This window comes from Typopeltis vanoorti, chromosome 7 (assembly GCF_054136105.1).
Source record: "Typopeltis vanoorti isolate ZY-2024b chromosome 7, IOZ_Tvanoo_1.0, whole genome shotgun sequence".
Lineage (NCBI taxonomy): Eukaryota > Metazoa > Arthropoda > Arachnida > Uropygi > Thelyphonidae > Typopeltis > Typopeltis vanoorti.
Genome location: NC_143555.1, coordinates 31,355,618 through 31,376,778, shown reverse-complemented (window position 1 = coordinate 31,376,778; position 21,161 = coordinate 31,355,618). Strand labels below are relative to the sequence as shown.

General features: G+C 33.8%; 1 protein-coding gene across 1 annotated transcript in view; it reads right to left on the bottom strand.

The window, feature by feature from the left end:
• The window catches only part of tok (tolloid-like protein 1 tolkin), an 85,519-nt gene that overhangs the window by 25,401 nt on the left and 38,957 nt on the right, over positions 1 to 21,161 (bottom strand). The window contains exons 6-12 of the mRNA XM_090395580.1: positions 18,595 to 18,828; positions 17,341 to 17,565; positions 11,626 to 11,748; positions 8,919 to 9,064; positions 8,470 to 8,665; positions 5,668 to 5,790; positions 468 to 628 (exon numbers count right to left, since the gene is read on the bottom strand). Of these exons, the coding sequence (XP_090251706.1) occupies positions 468 to 628; positions 5,668 to 5,790; positions 8,470 to 8,665; positions 8,919 to 9,064; positions 11,626 to 11,748; positions 17,341 to 17,565; positions 18,595 to 18,828 (1,208 nt within the window). The remainder of the gene's footprint in view (positions 1 to 467; positions 629 to 5,667; positions 5,791 to 8,469; positions 8,666 to 8,918; positions 9,065 to 11,625; positions 11,749 to 17,340; positions 17,566 to 18,594; positions 18,829 to 21,161) is intronic.

The following is a 21,161-nucleotide window of genomic DNA, read 5'->3' as shown; positions in this document are numbered from 1 at the left end:
CAAAACTGCGTTTTAATAGGAAAATTAAATTACAAAATCATTTAACTTAATTATTCGTACTACAGAAGTTTCTCTCGGCACTTCAAAAGAACTGAAATCTGATTCAATACGGAATCAAACAGATTATGCCAAGCATTTACCGCAACACGGTAAATGCTTACGCCTTTTGAATCAGCAACACTTAGCACACTGCTAGAGCAAGAAACTGAACTGCTAGAGCAAGAAACTGAATAAACTGAACTGAATATTTCAGTTCAAGTAAAACGTGATTAAAATTATTAGTCAGACATCGCAAAAATGTCTTTTCACAAGCTTTATTTATATTCTGTTACAGTTTAATAATACACAGCCAAGTATTTTGCATTAAGCGCCCCCAAGTATTATTATATTAATAGGCAGTTACGTTCTAGTAGAATCACTTTATATTTGTTATTTCATTACCTCAGATATAAATCACAAAAACTTACGTTATTTCCTTCCAGATCGAAATGAGTAAAGTTCAGCGTGATTCTGTACTGCAGAGGTGCTACTATTTCCCAAATGCAGTTCTTGTTGGGTGGGTAGAGATCAGGAAATGATGGGCTGATTATTGTACCGTTGGTTGCATGCAGTAATCCACCGCAAGCATCTAGACAATTAGAAAAATCAGAATTTAAAAAATTCAAAATTTAATAAAATCAAGCGAAATACGAATATTAGATTTCGTATTATATCGAGCAACTTCAAAGTAATTACACCATTCGTTTAGAGAGTTTAAGCTTCCTCAGAATGCGTATATATTAGCAGGATTTCAACCAATAGAACTATTCGTAACTGCAACAACAGTTCATAAACCTGAAGAGTTCACAATCGTGAACTTATCACACATCATCCACCAAATGTTAGTGGAATTACGGGAACAAGTTTAAGTAGCACAGTAAGCTACTGTTATATTTCCAATAGCGAAGAGGATAACTGATGATGAACAGAAACATTCGCTAGAGTTTTACCAACTAATTACCAATTAAAAGCATACTGTGAATTAACTGAGGAAAAAATTAACATATTATCATCGTTATTTTGAAAATGTGTATAAGAAAATAGGCATGTTTCATTTCTCAAAGTTGCTATTCTAAACGTGCTTACGTCCACGAATCTTTTTTCGGTATAGAAATAATATTTTTATAATTCTTGTAAAATATAATTTACAAAAATTATAAACATTTTGCGTTTATTTCGTGGTACATTTCTGGATTTGATTTTTTAAGGTAAGTTTGCTAACTGCAGAAATTAAGTTCCTTCTCCCGTCTTCTTCAAAGTTGAAGGGGAGGGTGAATTCATCATCCTAAAATGTTGACCTATGTTGAATAATTCAAATGAAAAAAAGGACCAAAAATTTGCATGCAGTAATCCACAGCATACATCAGTATGCTGTGCGATTCTGCTTGAAGAAATATATCGTAGTGAAAGGGTATTAAGCTAAAAAAAGCCGACACAGAACTCTCTATAAAAAGGAAACAGGGCCAGTTTTTTAAAGTTAAATCAGCTTGTAGCACAGTCAAAAAAAAAAAAAACGAATGCCATTTTTTGATCACAACTGCTTCAAGGTTTACATCGCATAAACAAAAAGCCACGCTTTGAACATCTGCTTTCAAGAAATTGGTAGAAAATTTACTTCAAGCCAAACGTAAAAGTGATGTTCAAACCATATGCATAAACATTTATATATTAGTGCAACATATTTTTTTATATTAGGTTTTTTTATGAATAGCAGTATTTAGAGATTTCTTCAAAATAGACCAGTTAGTAGCAAAGTTTGCGTCTTTTTCAACAAAACGTTCGACAGCTTTTATCTGTTGAACAATTAGAAGGAGCGCGATATTGAAGGAGTTTGTCCTCGGATCTTCTCAAAGGACAGATGCCTGCCATCACTTAATGAATATTTGGTAGATTAGCTATTTATGGGACTTTCGATCGCCGAGAACACTTACAAATGAGGACAAGGTCAGAGACTGATTAAATATGAAGTGTGAATCAATGGACAGAAGTTATTCTTTACATGCGTGCCAAGAAAGACATCTGTTTTTGGGTGGGTATCGCAAAATGCTTAAGCACCCTATTAAATTCATTTTGTCCATCCTTCTAGATCTAACAACTTCTTTTTAGATTTAACGGATTTAACGAAATCCATACAAATATTTGTGACGACATTTCATTTTCCTTTAAATCGGGTCATTGGAGATCGCCTCTCAGAACAGATGGGATTTTTTATGTTTTAACTATTTAGGATGCTCGCTAAAATTCGTACTGTGATATCAGTTTAAATCTCTTGCTGAAGCAAACTGCGCGAAAGTTATGAAGTTTTACAAAAGTTAATCTTCAGTTTGCTTTTGAAAGAATTTAATGAAATTCCCATTTAAGATCTATGTTAAGAGTAACTGAGTTTTCGAAATTTTGGTTTAATCGATTTTTGAAATTTAAAATTATATGTCACGAATAAAAATGCATAAAATAGTTTGCAAAGCCAAAACATGCTCAAAGCTTTAAATGTCCTAATAGGTATCCGAAAGTGATATGGGGGGGGGGGGGAATGTGAATCCGCGAGATTTAAGGTGACCAGTGGCGTACTCCAGGGATCAGTCCTTGGACCATTGTTTAATCCAGGCTATATCTGCTAAGCTGTTTTGTTAAGTGGTACTAAGTGGAGTTAAATGGTATTGTAACGCTGCCCTGTCCTTTTATGATAGAAGACTAATCAAAATAAACAAATTAATTATTTTGATCGCACTTCTGTTTAAGTGTGAGTCATGAGGGGGCATCGGAGTGCGTTATGTTCAGTTTTGCACTACGAAATCCAAGTAAGATCAAATGCAGTGCGTTTTATCATCGCACTGCATTCAAAGAAAACGGCCTAAAAGGTCTCAATCTGAGAATTAAACTTATAAAACCGAATAAAGTCGTTCCCATAATAAAAACCTAAGAGATCGGAATCTCTTAGGTTTTTATTATGGGAAAAACTTAATATTATAACTTCCTTAATATTAAGGAAGAATATTAAGCTGAATTCTACCCGCGAAAGATTGCAAGTCCATCGTACAACAGCACCATGGGTGGAGTAAGGATTAGATACTCGAGAAATCCTGCTCTTGAAACCAAACATGTAATTTTACAAGCCACTTCAAGTTTCCAAGTTAATCTCCTACCTATAATTGCTTTTGACACTTAAGAGGGATTTCAATATTACCACTAGTGCATAGACTGATTACAAATTCTTCTTAGCTCATGTTTCTTTTTTTCTTTTTCCAAAAACGAAGTTCAAAGGGTAGTTCGATTACTGTGACCTTATTACAGAGACATGTTATCGTAATGGATAATTTCGAGATTTGGTGTAAATTGCATTTGCTTTTTGACTTATATTAGATTTCCGATTCTCTTAAATAAAGTACTCAGAGCAATTTATATCAATACCACAGAAGAGCCAGCGTATTAGAAATGCGCTAGGGTGGAACCCAAGGTAGTCCCGTACATTCATTTATCCTATCACGTAGATCACATTATTAAGGACAATAATCTTGGTCGGATATCCAACTAGAAAATAAATTCATTCCATTATCACATGCACAATGTTCTGTGTGGATTTCATAATAAAATGAAATCACAACACATGAACTGTATTCTCGATAATGAACCAACAGAACTGGAAACAGTCTTATACATGGGCGTCCGCAGAGGGCGCAAACGAGGCACTTGTCCCCCCCTGTGATCGAGTAAAAAAATTCATAAATTATAATCATAAATTATTATCTCTCTCTCTCTCTATACACACACACACACACACACACACACACACACACACACACACTTGGAATGCCCAGTCAACGCCCAGTTTGCCTCGGAAAATGGCAGCTCTCACCTGTGGTAGTCTTCATACAGAAGAGGAGTATTTCAATCTCATCCATGCAGAGTCAAATAATCATTCATTCTGCAACTACATCTTCATCACTGTGAACGCGGTAATATACAGCTTCTACCTCAGACATACAAGACCAGACAGCTCAGCAACTTCACAGAGAGAGGCAGCTGACCAACTCTTTGCAGCCTTCAAACAAAAGGTGAGAAGTGAGATCCTACACGAGCATCACCACCACAGGCAAAACAACACCTTAGATCCTTTCCACCAAGACTGGAATCCACGGATCAACTCCTGGCTGAGCAGAGCGACTGCATCACAGTCACTTTCCAGCATAGAAGTGACATCATCCCCCCCCCCAAGAAAGGGGGAAGAAAGGTTTTTTTGTGCTTAACAGTGCGAAATATTAATCAGCTGTCACTTTCATGTAAATAGATAATATTGTCCTATAATAACTGTTATGTTCTTCCACATACATGTCAGATTTTATGTTCTTATACAGTATCATGTCAAATAACTGTTAATGTCTTTGATTTAAAACAAAATGTAATTCGCCTTATAACTGATATTTCCATATCTCAACAAGAGTATGAGCATGAAACTTCTCTGCCTGACTGCAGAGAACCAAAAACTGGTTAATCCTGTACATACGATTGTTATGTTTACAATAAAAAAATATCTATCTATCTATATATATATATATTAATTCTTGTTTCTTTATATTGTAAATTTATATACATTATGTATGTGTTTTTGTATTGATGCAATACTGTATTCAATAATCTACTTGTGAAAAAATACCCAAAAAATTAATTAAAAATTTATTGATGTAATTATTTGTCTCCAAGCTTTGCACCCCCCCCCATGAATTTACCAAACCATGTAATAGTTTATTATTATCAGTATTAAGTATTACTGAGAATTACTTAAAGAACTATATCGCCTGGATATAAAAAATCATATATAATTACAGTTAAGAAACTGGGAGTCCACTATTAACAACGGTCGGAGCTTCAATGCTATTATTATAATTTTGTTATGCGGTTGTGTTTACGCATGCTTCAACAAAAATTGTCGTGTGTTTAATGACCCTTCGCAATTTGGAATCTATTTGCGGTGTGCTGATGACTCCCTCTCACATCTGTTGGCTCCCAAAGGAAACTGTGCTGGTGTGGATGTGTCTTCTGGAATTCGTGAGGAGGAACTATCACGCAATTCAGGAATTATTGCCGTAGTTGTACAACATCGTTACCGTGTCCTTCATTTATATCGCAGCCATCCTTCCGTTAATATGCGCAAAAACCAGCACAGGTGGCCAAGCTTAATGAAACGAGTATTGTAGATCTGATTAAATTTGACTCTTCGTTAAGTTCGTGTCAAATCAGAAGCTAATAATAATTACTGGAAATCCTCATAGTCAAAACAGACATGGTTGTGTATGATATGACACGGATATAAGAGGTAGAAACTATCACGAGCTGCTAATTAATGACCATTTTTATTAAGTAATTTAATTACTTGTGATAAAACTATATTAATAATAAAGTAAGTAGAATATTTGATATACTTTTATAAATATTTTAGAAAAGGTTACAATAAAACAATCCTCACCTAGTTTTTACACTACAAGAAGACTAATTATTACTTATGTTATAATATTTTACTTCAGTTTAGTAGGACGTAGAGATAATTCATTTTGCACTTTTATAATTTAAAAATTTATTCGGCAAATACAACAAATACAAATTTAACTAAAAGTTTGATCATAGAAATATTACCTTCGCATTTCTTTCCGTCGGAATGAAGTTCATATCCAATATGGCACTCGCAGCGATATCCTCCCAAGGTATTGATACACTCTTGTTCACAGCCGTGATCCTCACCACGGCATTCGTCATATTCTGCGGAACAAAATCGTCATTAAAAGAATGTGTTGGAAATTGTAAAGCAACATTAAAAGTAATAGTTTGATATACTGCTGTCAATTCTGAACATAATAAAAAGTACGTTTATCAGGATTTAGGATACTTCAGTTTCAAGTTATTTTACAGGGTTTATATCAATTTTCAATGTAGATGATTAACAAAAATTTAGATACAGAAAACTTCCAGACCTTTTCGGGAATTACTCCCACAAATTCAGCACTCGATGTCAAATCTGTGTCAAGTACTATTTTACCACGATGGGGATTCATAAATCTGGATTAGGAAGACGAATTAGCTCAACTTCGGTAATTAATAAAAATAGTCGCCAAAGGCCCAAAGTATTCCCTCTCGAGTGTAAATTTAATGAGTATTTGTGGAAGCTTAAAATTTTTAAGCAAAATATGAAAATAAAAAAGTATCAAATTTATGACTATTAAGGTTCAGAAATCCGGACTGCATTCTTCTGTATCGAGTATCTGAGATTGAGGCTTTAGTGTATCTGTTTCTGCCTTGATCATTACTCTGTTTTGTTGTAATATTTGTCTAAATGACCGCCCGTTGCTACATATAGCATAATATAGGTAACCCTCGTATAACGCGGATGTTAGGTTCCATAGAAATGCCGCGTTATGCGAGACTCAGATCACACAGAAAAAGTAGGAGTTAGGCTCCGAACTCGTTTTTTTTTTCTTAAAGATTATATAAACAATGGCACATACAACAAAAAAAAATATTTTTATTTAATTCATGTAAGTTAAGAAAACAAATAAACTACGAAACAAATACATAGTATAAAATTATAAAAAATTATAAATTGTACACAAACTTCATTGCACATAATGCAATATTTTAGGCAAAATAAAATAAAGTGAATATTTTAATCTTCATCATCGTCTTCAAAACTAACATTTCGTAGATGTTCTTTATTTACGAGTGGCCGGACGTCGTCATCACTTGAAATCTCTTGGACACCATTTGTATAATTCTCATTGCATACTTCGGCTGGTTTAGTTATCAAGAAGTCAGTAATGAGATCTTGCTTACCACTATGCTGCAATTTTTTTATTAAGCTCATAATAACGAGCTAAACAAATATCCAATTGTCTCATGAATTTTCTGGACTTCTCCATTGAGAGATCATTATCCATAAAATAACTTTTTTGCCAAGTTCAATCTTTCTGCTAATTTCTTTAAACTGAATTCTTTAACGGATTCATCGCAATCAGAATCTTCGGCAGAACTTTACCCGCCATTTGGTTCGACGTCATCTATTAATCGTATACCAGTTTCTCCTCATTTAAATCTATTTCTCCATCAATTAATTCACTAATTTCGTTTTCAACGATATTGCAAACGCCCTCTAAGTGGCCATTACTATAAAAATAAAATATTTACATAAAAAAGCATTACACATTGTATGTAACTCACCAGAATATAAAGTGCTCAGTTGAGATGAACACACTTATGATATTTAATGCACTTTCCTGGCAGAAAACGAAGACAATTTTCAACAATAAGCACTTTATACGGTAAACAATTGAGGTACATGCGTGCTAAAGGGTATTTCCACTAATATAAATTCGCTACTTATAACTACATGCGCGATACGGGCAGATGCAAATTTAGGGAAGATAAAATTTGATTTTTAAGTCGCGCGTTGAAAAATATATGAAAAGAAAGGTTACTAGTTTGTAGATCGTCTCATATCGAAACCGCGTTGTATAAGTACCGCGTTCAACAAGGGATACTACAATTTGTAGATCGCGTTGTATAAGTATTGCGTTATACGAGGGTTACCTGTACTTCGTTTTCATCATGCCAAGTAACATGGTTGAGACTTGCGCTATACTTAATATCGAATGATAGTTAACTTATTCCTCTCTCTCTCGGAAAGAAATTGACCACCAATTTTTTTTAACTTCAAGTGGGCCAAGAAAAAATAATTATAAAGGCCTGTCAAATATTTAAAACTCTTTATCCTAAGCATGGTTCCTAGAGGTACACGCCACTCCGTATAGAAACTTAAGAAATATATTTGTATCCTATTCCAGTTTCCCTCTCACTTAGAAATGAAAAGAAAATAAGGTAAAAATAAGATAATAGTTTGATTGTGCAGTTTATTATATCCTGAACGATATAGAAATTTTATCGAGTTCTAAGTTGAGTGAGAATGTGACGACATGTTTGTAAAATCTGTTGAAATAAATTATGAATGATCTTCCATTTTAATACTTCTATGTAGTAAACACAACGTGATGTTCTAGATACGTGGTGCAAAGCCAACTTGTTTAATAATACATGAAAGGTGCCTCAATAATTCTATACTTCCATATTTAAATAATTAACTTGAATAAAATCTTACCAAAAGTATTTTTGGGAAGCTACTTTTGTTGTTAGTGAGAGATCACAAAACAAAAGTAACAACTCTTAACCTTTCAAATACGCAACCTCTTGTGTTCCTCCACGTAAAACTATCCGTTTCCAATGCGGAATCGAGAAATTAATGGGATATACAATATCACTAAAGGTATTAAAGCATTATGTATAATATGATATTGGATATTTGTTAAATTATAAATGAATAGTAATGTTCGTTTAATCAAAATGCATAAAGATTTAGTAAATTTAATCTGATAAAAACAAACCGATTCTCACCCTTGACAAATGTAGCAGAAAAACCAGCTTTCTGTACAGAACTATCCGACACGAATTTTATAAGCATCTTATTTCCACTGGAGCGCACGTCTTCAGGTAATTTATATCCGCAATATTTACCTAAGAGAGCGCTCGTTTGGTCATGCCCATCTCGGACCTCCAAGTAATCGTACACGCAGTTGTCGTGGTTTTCCACCTGCAGAAATAAATTTAGAAATATTATCACTCGTTATCTACAGTTTCGGATTATTAACTCTTCTTTCTGAAAATTGTGGAAGAATTTATACAACCTGGAAACTACTTTTGTGTATGTGCACGCGCGCTGAGCTGTAATTGTGCTATCTAATAGAAATTACCTCAAGGTTATTTCAATAATTTAAAGCAGAACAAAAGGAATATATAATTACTAAAATTAAATTATGAATTAATCACCTCGAAGTGTCATTTACCTCAAATGACAAAAATTTCAGGGCCACTTGGTAATTTTCGGGGACAGTAATCCACCATATGCATTCTTTATTGGCCCTGTAATCTTCAGGATAATTGGGACTTTGAAGAACTCCCTCATCTTTAATTATATCTCCACCACAGACAGCTAAATTAGAAAAAACAAATGAAGTGAGACAACACAATTAGGAAAAAAAAATTTAGAAACTGCCAGTTAATATACTTCAGAGGTTGATCGCATTTCGAATTGTCTCATAATATTTTGAGGTGTACACTCAAATTTATTGAGAGAAAACATTTACCCTCCAAATATAGATTGTGTTTGTTTGGAATTATGGTTTAAGCATCGAAGATCATTCAGGCCAGAGTAATACATACGCAAATATCCTTGTTATTCTATGGCCGGTTTGTCTGCTTTGTGAAAATAAAACATTTCCGGGATGAAAACTCCATCCATTTCTGTACGACACCAGCTAGGTCATCTTCAATGAAAATAACTGAAGCTCTTTAAAAGCTTTTCCCCGTCTTAGACAGGATTCCAACCTAAATCTTTTAATCCAAAGAGCATCATCGATACCAACTGAGCTATAGAGGCTACCATCCGAAAATTTAGCGCTTGTTAAAGCCAACGGATAATGATATAGATCACGGCGAATTAGCTGTATTCTAAAGCAGTGTGGTAAGAATATCGGATACAAAAAAGATAGTCGCAGCTTCAGAACGCTCAATCCTACTTTGCTACTAAGAGACGTGGTTATTTAGCATGTCGACTCCTGTGCGCTAATACATATTTGCATCTTGAATGAGTGGACTCGTCATTAGGAAACTTCCTTATTTTAATTTCAGATACGTTATTCGAAGTTTAATTTAATACGCTTGATTACCGTTTTCACAGTAATAACCGTTTTTAAATATAGAAGCATAACTTAACTTTCTAATTTATTCTTTCTTGACCACAGTTTTTGTTAGTCAGTTTATAGATCATCTGCTGATAGTCTTTTTTTTTTTTTTTAGCAAATGAGGAAATATCTATCAGCGGGTTTCCTCTTTACAAAAATGTGGGCGCTTTTTTACCGAGGATGAAGCGATATTGCAATTGGGTAAATCGATTTCGAATACCGTCTAGGATGAAAGAAACCTTTATAAGAACTCGGGTGAGGGTGTGATAGCTGATCTCACGTTTTTTCCTCCATGAAACTGTGGGTTCAAAACAGGTAAACTGTATGGAGAACAGAGGCTTAATTAATTGGTCTCATAGACTTAGTTGCTTCAGCCGTAATAACACTGATGAACTAAACCATGCAAACAGAAAACTGTATAGAATAGTTGCTTAAGTTAACTGGATATAAAGTACGTCTGATCTCTGTCATTGCTGAGAAAGGCTTCTCTACCCCCACTTAATAGAGGAGAGTTGGGTCTTCCTCGCCCATGGTGACCTAATGTGCAATCCAAGGCTGGATTCGACTTAACCTTTTGGATGGAGAGCGGATATTCTAATCACTCGGTAAATTAACTGGGTAGAGAGTCGAAATTGGGTAATCCTCGGAACCATTTGGTTACAATTTTAGATGGATTTATGAATTCTTTTTGGGAAGGATATTAATTCCACTACTATTAAGAACTACATACCTCATTTCATCCAGGGGGACAAGTACTTTAATTCCATATATCTGTTATTCAATTTGAATACTGGATGCGTTAGCAATTCAAATAGGGCTCGCTGACAGTAAATGAACTTAGAAATATGTCAGAAAAGTTCAATTTTAGACTTTCATGTCTCGTAAATTTTTTTATTAAATGACCTCGCATTTACATCTTAAAAAAAGAAGTATCACAAATACATTTACAGACTTCTAAAAGGAAACGCCTAAGTACATGATGAAGATTAAAAAAAAACATGTTATGAGGCATCTTGGCTTAATACCGTGATAACAGCACAAGTGTATGTGTGTGCGGGTGATGAGTAGGACGAGGGATACAGAGCCCATGCTGCTATATGCATTTAATAATGTGGCTTATTCTATGTCATTTATTTTATGTTTCTCATATTTTCGAGGTTTCCAATTAGGTTTCCGACAGACAGAATAACTGGGGAGGAATAAATTATAATGCTAACAACGTTTTATTTGTTATGAAACTAATGTATACCTTCCAAATGAAACGAAAAACTCGTGTTTTAAGCAATAACAGCTTTCTTACAGACTTAGAAAAAGAGAGGAATTAATCTTGTCACAGTTAATTAAGAACAAGTCACCTTGTAGCAACTTTATTTATGCAAATGTAAAGCGTTTTTCATGAAGACAGAATAGTATATTATAAAATATTAATGGATTATCCTATCTTTTTCTTAATTTTCAGCGAAATTAATTATATTAAAAAACTTATATGAAGCGAAATGAAAGTTCGTTCTTCCATAAAGTTTAAATTTGTATTTAAAACGAATTTTGCTAAAACATTATAAAATAAAATTATACTTAAAAATCAGTTTAATGCAATTGAAAAAAGAATTGGATAATCCATTATTATTTTTTATCCAAGTAGGCAAACAGTTGTTATTGAAATCATTTTCGGGGGATATTTACATAATAATAATAATACCATATTTACATGTTTTATTATTACACCGAACTATTCCTGAAGCATCTCCCCGCAAGGATTGCATATTTTCTTAAAAACGTACTACAAGACGAATAATGAAAATTCACTTACCTTCATACACAGCTCTGAAACCTTTATGGCCATTTTGAAGTGAGGATGTTCTATAGATAATCAGTAGGCGATATCCAGCACTCACTACGCGATCAGGAACCTTTCCCGAACCACAAAATCGTCCTAGGAGAATAAATGCAAATTTTCCAAAAAAACTAGTAAACCATAAAATTACGCGCCATTCATAACTGTTCTAATATTCGTAATAAAAAATATGATCACTTTAGTGGTGTAAGATAGCGAGCCAGCAGTTCGTTATTTCTCTTGATCGAAATCAAAACATTTCCGTTAGCCAGCAAAACAGTGACGTTTAAATCAGCAGATAACACGTGTTATCAGTTTAAAGTAGGAAATTACTGCAATAAATTTGCAAGTAATGCTATTAGCATATACTCACGCAATACTTCCATTAATAACTTAACTCATAAAACATCTTACATAAAAAGTTTTAGTATTCACTTGAGGAAACTCTCAAAATTATTCCTTATCGCCAGTAATAATCATTGTGTTAAATTCTGATTTTATCCTCGTTCTCTCTCTCTCCCGTGCAAAATTTCATTAAAAATGGAAGAATAAATGAGAAGCAGCATTTTATATTTGCTACTCCTCTGTACTACTCCGTTTTAGGGATTTGCGTCTCTTTTCTTTTTATTTTTTTTATTTTTTTTTCTGTGGTGACCATCATCTACTGACAACATTTTTTTTGGTATGTCGAAGGATTCGTTTGCCTTTTTGCTTAAAATAGGCGAACATTTCGTAAATCAAGCTGATCAAATCAAGCGTATTCATTAAATTGGGGTCAGTTGAATTAGTTAGCTGGAAAGAGGGCCATGCGAGTGAGAAAACTTCTAAAGCCATATAGAAGATAAGCCTGAGTCGGCTTATCTGCGTTTTCAACACCTCAAAACATTCTTTTGAAGCTCTTATATCCCTTATTTGCTGTAAATTAAAACATAGGAGTTGACTGTTTTCTTGCTTTTTTTAGATACGTTTACAGAATAACATAAGAACTGGTGTAAACCATATTGCGGAAGTAAAGATATCCTATGATTAACTTAACAGATTCGAATGTGCACCTTTTGAAAGTTAAGTTTGTTTGGAAAGTAAAATGAATGCATCAATTACGAAACTTTTTATACAGAAATGATAATTATTGGTTTTCGATTTTTTTTTTCGCACAATACAATTGATTTTCAGTTGAAATGTTTAGCTGATAAAAGATTCATACTTGTACTTCCATCCTGTGGTATAACTTGCAACAGATTCACAAAGGTAACTTTGTATTAACTTATGTATCAAAAACATTTATAGCGTGATTTAGAAGGATTTTTAACCTCAATCTTGCCTCACTGAATGCATCTTGAAATCTCAAAAATACATCTCTAAAGAGATTTGTTTGAGATTTCCCTGTATTATTTTGTTCAATTTTGTGTGTGTGTGTGTGTGTGTGTGTGTGTGTGTGTGTGTGTGTGTGTGTGTGTTGACCTTTGTTGTCATTCAGACTTATCCTTTATTAGTTGATGTATTTCTTCCTAGGTCAGGTTAGCATGTTTTCATTACTCCTTAGCTTTTATTTAAAGTGTTTCGCTCAGAAATCTGAAGAACGTGATGATGCATCAAAGTAACATCAATTTAGCAATTAGTGGAATCAAATTAGAGAATAAGGGAAATGATATAATTTATAGAGATCTTAAACTCTTAATATTTTTGGGTTAACATATTTTGGGGTTTCTCGATCATGCATTGAGAAACACAAACTAGTTACAGCGACTCCAAGTTGGTGAAGCTCGAATTAATAAAAGAAAAGAAAAACTGATTCTTTTTCTGTTTTCCGTTTCTTCTAATCAGCTGTAGACATAAAGACCACTGCTAATTAGAAGAAACCGAGTAAATAAAATTGGCTCGTTCTATATTTAGGATCTGCCTATCTATCAACGTCTTTGCCGCTGTCTTTGTTTACGTTTTGTACATGGACGCAATACACTAACTCAGCACACGATATCTATAAAAAAAAAGTTACCAAATTGTCCATAAAAGCCATAAAGCGCAAAGATAAGCTTTGAGAGAAATGATGGCCATCATTTTTCCTTCTTTATGTGGCTGACTCTTGCGTGGTTAGAGACATGTATGAGCCAACAGTCATAAGAGAATAACGAGAAGTGCACTAAGGGTCTTGATAAAAACAAAATTTTCTGAGAGCGTTGCTGTTTGCACACAATCTCCACCTTTCTCCGTGTGTCGAAAATAAGTGAGCCGACAAGCAGTAAGAATTGTTTTGATTGAAAAGCGAATGCTATATACTGGATTCAGTTCGTATAATGCGCAAAATCTACTTAATCCAAGGTTCGAAAACATTCTCATCTCGCCACCAAACTCATTCTAAGTAAATTTATAAAGCATCACGTAAACTTTAATAACTAGGTCCTGTCTTTTTTCCGATATTTAATTTCAAAATACACTGATTGTAAAAATCAAAAGTATAACCTTTAGCATTATTTTATTATACGTTTTAATTAACCAATAAATGGAACTTTAGTTAATTAGAGTATTATAGAACGAAGTGATAATGCTTAAAATTAAAATTTTAAATATTATTACTTCATCTCATTTCTCACTGAAGTTGTGTAACGCTGAACATCACACAGATCCTTCTAGTTACTGAAACGTAACAGAATTAAACGGAGTATTTTATTCTGTAAACTGTAAACTAGAATAAAATACTTTATTCTGTATTCTGTAAACTAGATAAAATACTCCGTTTATGGACATTTCAAATGCATATTGAAAATTAGTGGTATAATTTGAGCCTTGGAAAAAATTGATTTTAAAATATCAATTGAAAATCTGACTTTGAAGATGCAGTCGATTCCACAAAATGGTCACGAAATTTGAATAGCGAACTAATGTCGCTCATTAAATAATAATCAACCATTATCTATTTAACCACTTTGAGTATAACAAGAACTAAATCATTTTTATTATAAAATGCCAAAGAGTAGGAAAGTACGATTCCCATATTTGTGGGGTAAGCTAGTCTCGCACCACCCACCAAACTCATCCTAATTTAGTTATATATATATATATATATATATATATATATATATTAAACAAATTTATAAAGCATCATGTAAACTTTAATAACTAGGTCCTGTCTTTTTCCAGTCAATCGCAGATTGATTACGCAGTAGTGATGTGTATTTACTAGTAAATAACTTACTTTGTTTTATACACGAATATGAAATAAACTGGTAAACACGAATAGAACTTATTGTTCCAGTGGGAATGTAATGTCATATGTGTCTTAGTGAAACAAAAACATTTAACTCCACGGAGTTATATATCTTACCCGATGCATATTGGGTAGGATATACAACTCTGTGGAGTAAAATGTTTTATATATCCTACCCAATATGTATCGATGCACAACGTACTGTATATCATTAGTGTTTTAATTGGTACTAAAACTAACATACCAGTCTCGGAGAATTAAATAATCACGTAGGCTAATTATACTCAATACTGTTATACCAACGGCAATATGCATTAATACGGGAGTTTGCAGGGCTGTATTTAAGTTTGACGCACAGGCACTGACTGGTCTGTCAATATATATTTTTACTCATTTACAAATATAATAATTATTCTTTATTTAGAGATAAGATTCAATAATATTTATTATAATTCATAACATGAGTCGTTAACATGTGAATATTTGGCCCAATTGGAAATACATGACTAGCAACTGCATATGCGTATTTAGAAAGCAACTTAGTTATTATAAAATATTATTTTTACGGAAAAAAAAGGAAACTGGAGAGCAAAAGATTAACAGAGAAATGTATATTATAACATAAATTTAAAGCCGAACGGCTATTTTTCTGGCATCCTTAATGATAATTAAGGGGATACAAATCCCTTGTTGTTCAACTGCCAGTAAGCAAAACTCTAAGATCGAGAACTACGGATCTATGAGTTTCATATATACCTTAATTATTATTAAGGATGCCAGAAAAATAGCCGTTTGGCTTTAAATTTATGTTATAATATACAAACACACCTTTATGGCAGTCCTATAGTAAAGGTATGTAAGTTCTTTTCACTTAAACCTTGTTATCTTCCAGGTCTACCTACTCACTGATGAGACCTCAAAAAAAAAAGATCGAAACCGGTCTGGGTAGTGACCTTTCCTCATAATGTAATTACAGTATTACATCCCCTAGTGGCTGTGTTTTTACATTGTGAGAAAATATCAAGGATATTGAGGGAGCCTGCTCCACCTTTGCTTCGAGTTGCCTTGGTGTTGTACTACCAAGTGGTCATTTACACTTGGATTCGCCGATAGTTTTTCGGTATATATGAAACTCATAGATTCGTAGTTCTCGATCTTAGAGTTTTGCTTACTGGCAGTTGAACAACAAGGGATTTGTATCCCCTTAATTATTATTAGAGAAATGTATGCTATAAGTATATGCAATTTGCGATTTCTCACTTATCACTGTTGGTGCTTATTGCTAAATGCATTTCGTTGTTCATAATCGTGTTAATGAACTATAACATAAGACAACCTTTAAATATACATTTTCGCAGAAACCTTTCCAGATGAAAAAAAAATCCAGCGTTGTGTCATCAACAGTAAATTCCAACTGCAGTGTTTTTTTAAAGAAAAATCCACGATATCCTCGTAAAGCACAGCCACACGCAAAATGAGATAAGGAGACGTGAAAAGTGTGTGGGGGGGATATTCCGACCATGCTATATCAGACAGTGTGCCGCAGTTATTGATGTAGGCGCTCGATGATTACGAGTACTAACCTACAAGTCTGGTCCCTTAGAGATCAATAACTTGTCCTCATGGCGGGGTAACCAGTCGCTTTAAAGGCCTATCAGTGTAAGACGACATTAATTTTATAGCATTCGTATGTGAGAAGGCACAGAGAAGCTTATCACAAACATGGAAAATATATGCAAATTTGTCGCTGATCACGCAGCTTTCGTCTATTGGCTGTATATTTGAATGTCTTTAAATTTACAGTGACCATAGGGAAGTAAGCATCTGTTAGAAAAATGCATTCACAAAAGTGTTGAACTAAGACGATTCGCATTAGATATTTGAGAGATAGTTGGGGTTCAAAGATAACCAGTCTCAATCATTAATATAATATAGGCGATTATTGTTTATAAGATGAGACAAAGTGGATACACCTAATTGACTTATCTATGTACACTATACAAAGAAGAGCGTATAGTATGTATAATTCAAATCAAACAATCAACTACAAAGAACAGATATAAAACCAAATCCACTTCTGTAGCAAACTGATTTCCTTTTTTTTTTCTTTCAGTTTATGATTAGCGCAACACGATTAAAGAGATTGACATCTGCATGTATTCGCTCACTGGATTCTGCTATAGCAGCTCATCTATAAATGTGACAGTGAAGCTTATTGGCGAGCGATGTCAAAATTTACATCAAAATCAGACTGAAATAAATAGAATGCTTAGCAAGAAAATCTTCCATTATTATCCCATCATAAGTATTTGAAATGTGTTTTAAATTAATTACCTCAAAAGGAACGAATTACAGGAAACGTTTGTATCGTCACTGATGCTAAACTGAATTAAATATTCGACCAATAATCAATTATATTTCAAACTTTTTCCTTCTTCCAATGCATTTTGGAACAGATTTACAACTTATGTACTTTTGGAACTTACCCAAAAATGGAGATTTAAACCAATATCCATCTCTCAGCTCCAAATAATCACTTTCACAGTTTGGAGATTCGAATATATCTAATTCGGTTATGTTAATTGCAATTCTTTCGCCGTGGGTGGCAGTTATCCTCCATTCACAATGTTCTCCAAGAAAAGGTGGAGCTAAGTTCTGAAATTCTGGAGAGGTAAAAAATCCTGAAGGTTCTTGGAGGGTACGACCACATTCTGAAAATGAAATCTGTTCATTAGCTAAACGTATTCCTGATTAAAATAATTGAACGTTTATTCTTACATAAACAGAAGTAATAACTAATTATTCTAGTAACTATTATTTTATTAAATAAAATTGCATGTGCACATACTTGCGTTTTCTAATGCTATCTACTAGCAATGTAGTTAAGTTCTTTAGGACAAGAGGCGATATGAAAGCGAATTCATCTACACCGATGCCATTACAAATTTGGTCGACTGATTTCGACCGAATACAAATGTTACTTATGTTGTTAAAAGTTCAATGAGGAACTTAGCCTAACCCAACTAAAGTGAAGCAGGTTGAGAGATATTTGCTTTGTGGTACATTTGCAAATGTTCAGATGATTTCCACGAAATTTGAAATGAAAAGGGTCCCTGAGGATTTCAGTCAATGAACCAAAATGGTGTGAGGGTAGTTTTTCCGCTAGCATTTCTGCAGTTCTTTCTTCAACATTTTCGGCGACATTTGGAATATAGTGTTTTCTATGTTCTTGATTCCCCCCCGCTTCCCTTTCTATTAGAATTTTGGCCAAGCCAACTAAAATGAAGGAGAGCTGTACCTTTCCCCTACTGATGTTTCGTGTTCATCCAATTTCGACCAGTTATTCGTTTGATTCTTTCCTATTTCATTTAAAATAAAATAAATGATATTGTGTATTTAACAAAGTAAGCCGAGAATTGAGATGCGGTTACATTCGCTGACATTACTATTACGTATTATCTTAAAAGTTTGTAAAATTTCCCTCAGAAAGGAAAGTTTGAGTACCATATAAGCACAAGAATTGTTAAAAAATATCGGCTTCAAATCTGCAGACAACATCCTGGTTTTTCTGAGTATACGGCTAATATAAATTAACATTAACTATAATTTCGACTAAACTGTGATTAAAGATTCATTTTCAGCTACTACAAGCATTTTATGGATACTGAACATTCTTGGATTAATTTTATTACATAGAACAAACTATTTATTATAAAGCAGACATTGAGAGAGATACTTACTTGGACACTTGTAGAGCATATTGGTCTGAGAGATGTCTCCTTTACTAAGTCGTACTCGCTGGCCGATTACTGGAAGAGACTTAGACATGGGATCTTCCTGAGGTAGAATGGTATCGAGGTGCGTACTTTTCGAGAATGTGTTCCGAGCGTAGTGCATAATACTGTCGTAGTCATAGGACAAGCCAAGCGAATTTACTTCTTCATCTGTTAGCTTGTTAAAGTTGTACTCCTGACCTTGCATGAAAACATTACACACAGTAATATATATTGTTATTATTTCTCTTGGATTTTCATTTTCACTCTCTCCTCTCGTCACACATACATGCGACTTGCTCTTTACACCACAACAGTAACTTATTATTATTCTGCTTATTACAATACGGATTCAAATTATTACTAAATCCCTCAAAGGTGTAATGGCTCTAAAAACGGAAACAAGTAACTAACTTGTGATATATGTAATGTGGTAAAATACCAAACTAATGGGAGAATTACAATATGTTTTGCTCGTCACTTAGCATCCTAACAGGTTTTATAATACATTGCATACTAATACATAAACTACATCAGTGAATGGTTACAAGATGCCACAGAGAATTGCAGTAAGGTATTCTTCATGAGAGAACTAACTGATTTTACTTAATAGCCGTCTACTGTACTGCAAACCTTTCTTCCAAGGCAGCCTAAACTGAAATTTCAAGCTAATAGAAAATGTATATCAAATTTTTAATTTTGCTCAACCACTGCTGTTTTAATAGCAGTGGTTGAGCAACTCTGAATTACTTTAAATTCATGCTTGACAAAATATGGTACAGTTAATTTTGCAATCATTACGAGCGATAACTTATTTCAAGTGCAGCTAGTAGAAACTTTAGAACATCACGACTGTAGAAGGTGTAATTATTAAGGTTATTTTTTTCTACTAAACTGTATTTCCCATAGAAATGACATTTTGACATGGTTTCATTCGGAATCCATCTTAAACAGTGCTTTACAACATTCATCAAACATTTAATTCGTTAATAAATGTCCATCATTCTGTGAACAACTTATCTTACAATGTTCAAGATTGTGTTTTTAGGAAACAATGAAAGCTCTGAAAGCTCCTGCTCACAGAAATACTTATAGAAACATGATATCTGTAGTATTGAGTAGGAGATTCACAGAACGTGTATTAAAATATATTTGTATAACTGACTAAAGAAAGGTAACAAGTAAATAACATTCCACTTACCAAAAGAATATTTACTCTTTGTGGCCCGAACAGCAGAACTGACCAGTTCTCCATATAACGAACCTAATCATCGAAAGTTTGATGACAAGTTTAGAGATTTTTTTATTTGTTTATTTTTCATGTAACGTTTCCTTCCATTGCGTTAGGTGGCCAGAAGAAAAACCAATTCTATTGCCGAGTTCAATTCTAGATGAAATTTTTCTAAGCCTTTCTTCATCCAATTCCCGAGTTAATCAATCTCTGGCAAGGACAAAGTTTTTTTCTTCCGGAAATTCGGGTTTTTTGTCCCGTAAAATTTTAAAAAAATCAAATCAACTGTAGAACCTATACTATTACAGAGAACGCACTGTTTTAGGGACCACAAGGTGGCGACACTTCTCCGCCGTCTCTTCACCTGATGCCGCTTAAAATTAGTCTTGAACAGCTATCTCTGATTGGTTACCGGTGAAGATTGAAAATTTCTCCCTTAGTCTCCAAAAGATAGGTGGGGTTAAAATGGACCCGCCTACTTCCTATAGGAGAATAAAAGGCGTTAGCAAATTTATTATTTTATGGCTCCCACCCGCGAGATGTTTTATGTAAATCTATAGTACATTAATTACCATCGGGGGGCTAAGGATTCCCCCACCCACTTTTATTGATTTCATAATTTTTTGTATTTTAAAATTATTTTTTTTTACCTGGTTCGAAACCATGCTCCAGATACCAAACATGAAACTTTTTCAAGCCACTTCAAGCTTCACACGCGGGAGATGAAATTCATCTCCCGCCTAAACACAATCATCCATGCCCACAACAGGATTCGAACCTCCAGCTGTTGGTTGGAGGGCAGACATGCTAACCACTATGCCAACCAGGATGACGAGCCAGTATTTAATATTTAAAATAAATATTAAATATAATCATAATATATAATTTCATCAACAAGCTAGCGGTTACTGCGCTAATAAAAATAAATGAAGTATTTATTTCGGTTTTCTTCTTCCTGCTTCTCAGTTAAAGGAAATATTTATAGCAGAATCTGAACGGTGTGTGGAAGTCGAAGTGCGGATTGTACTACTCAGCAACTTATTGTTGCTATAAGAAATTACATCTCACCTGTGTCTGTCAAGTGCAAGATTTTAAGAGACACATTTGGACTAGAACGCAAAATTTGCAAGAAGCAACGCAGACGCTGGTCTATTTAATTCTGGACAAAGTAGGTCATGGAAGCATTACGATACTTCGTGAAGAAATGTTTCGACCACCTTATACTACATAGAAACAAAATTCATCCAGCATAAGATTTTCTTGATTAAAATCAAATACACCTATTAAGATAAACTATTTTTTT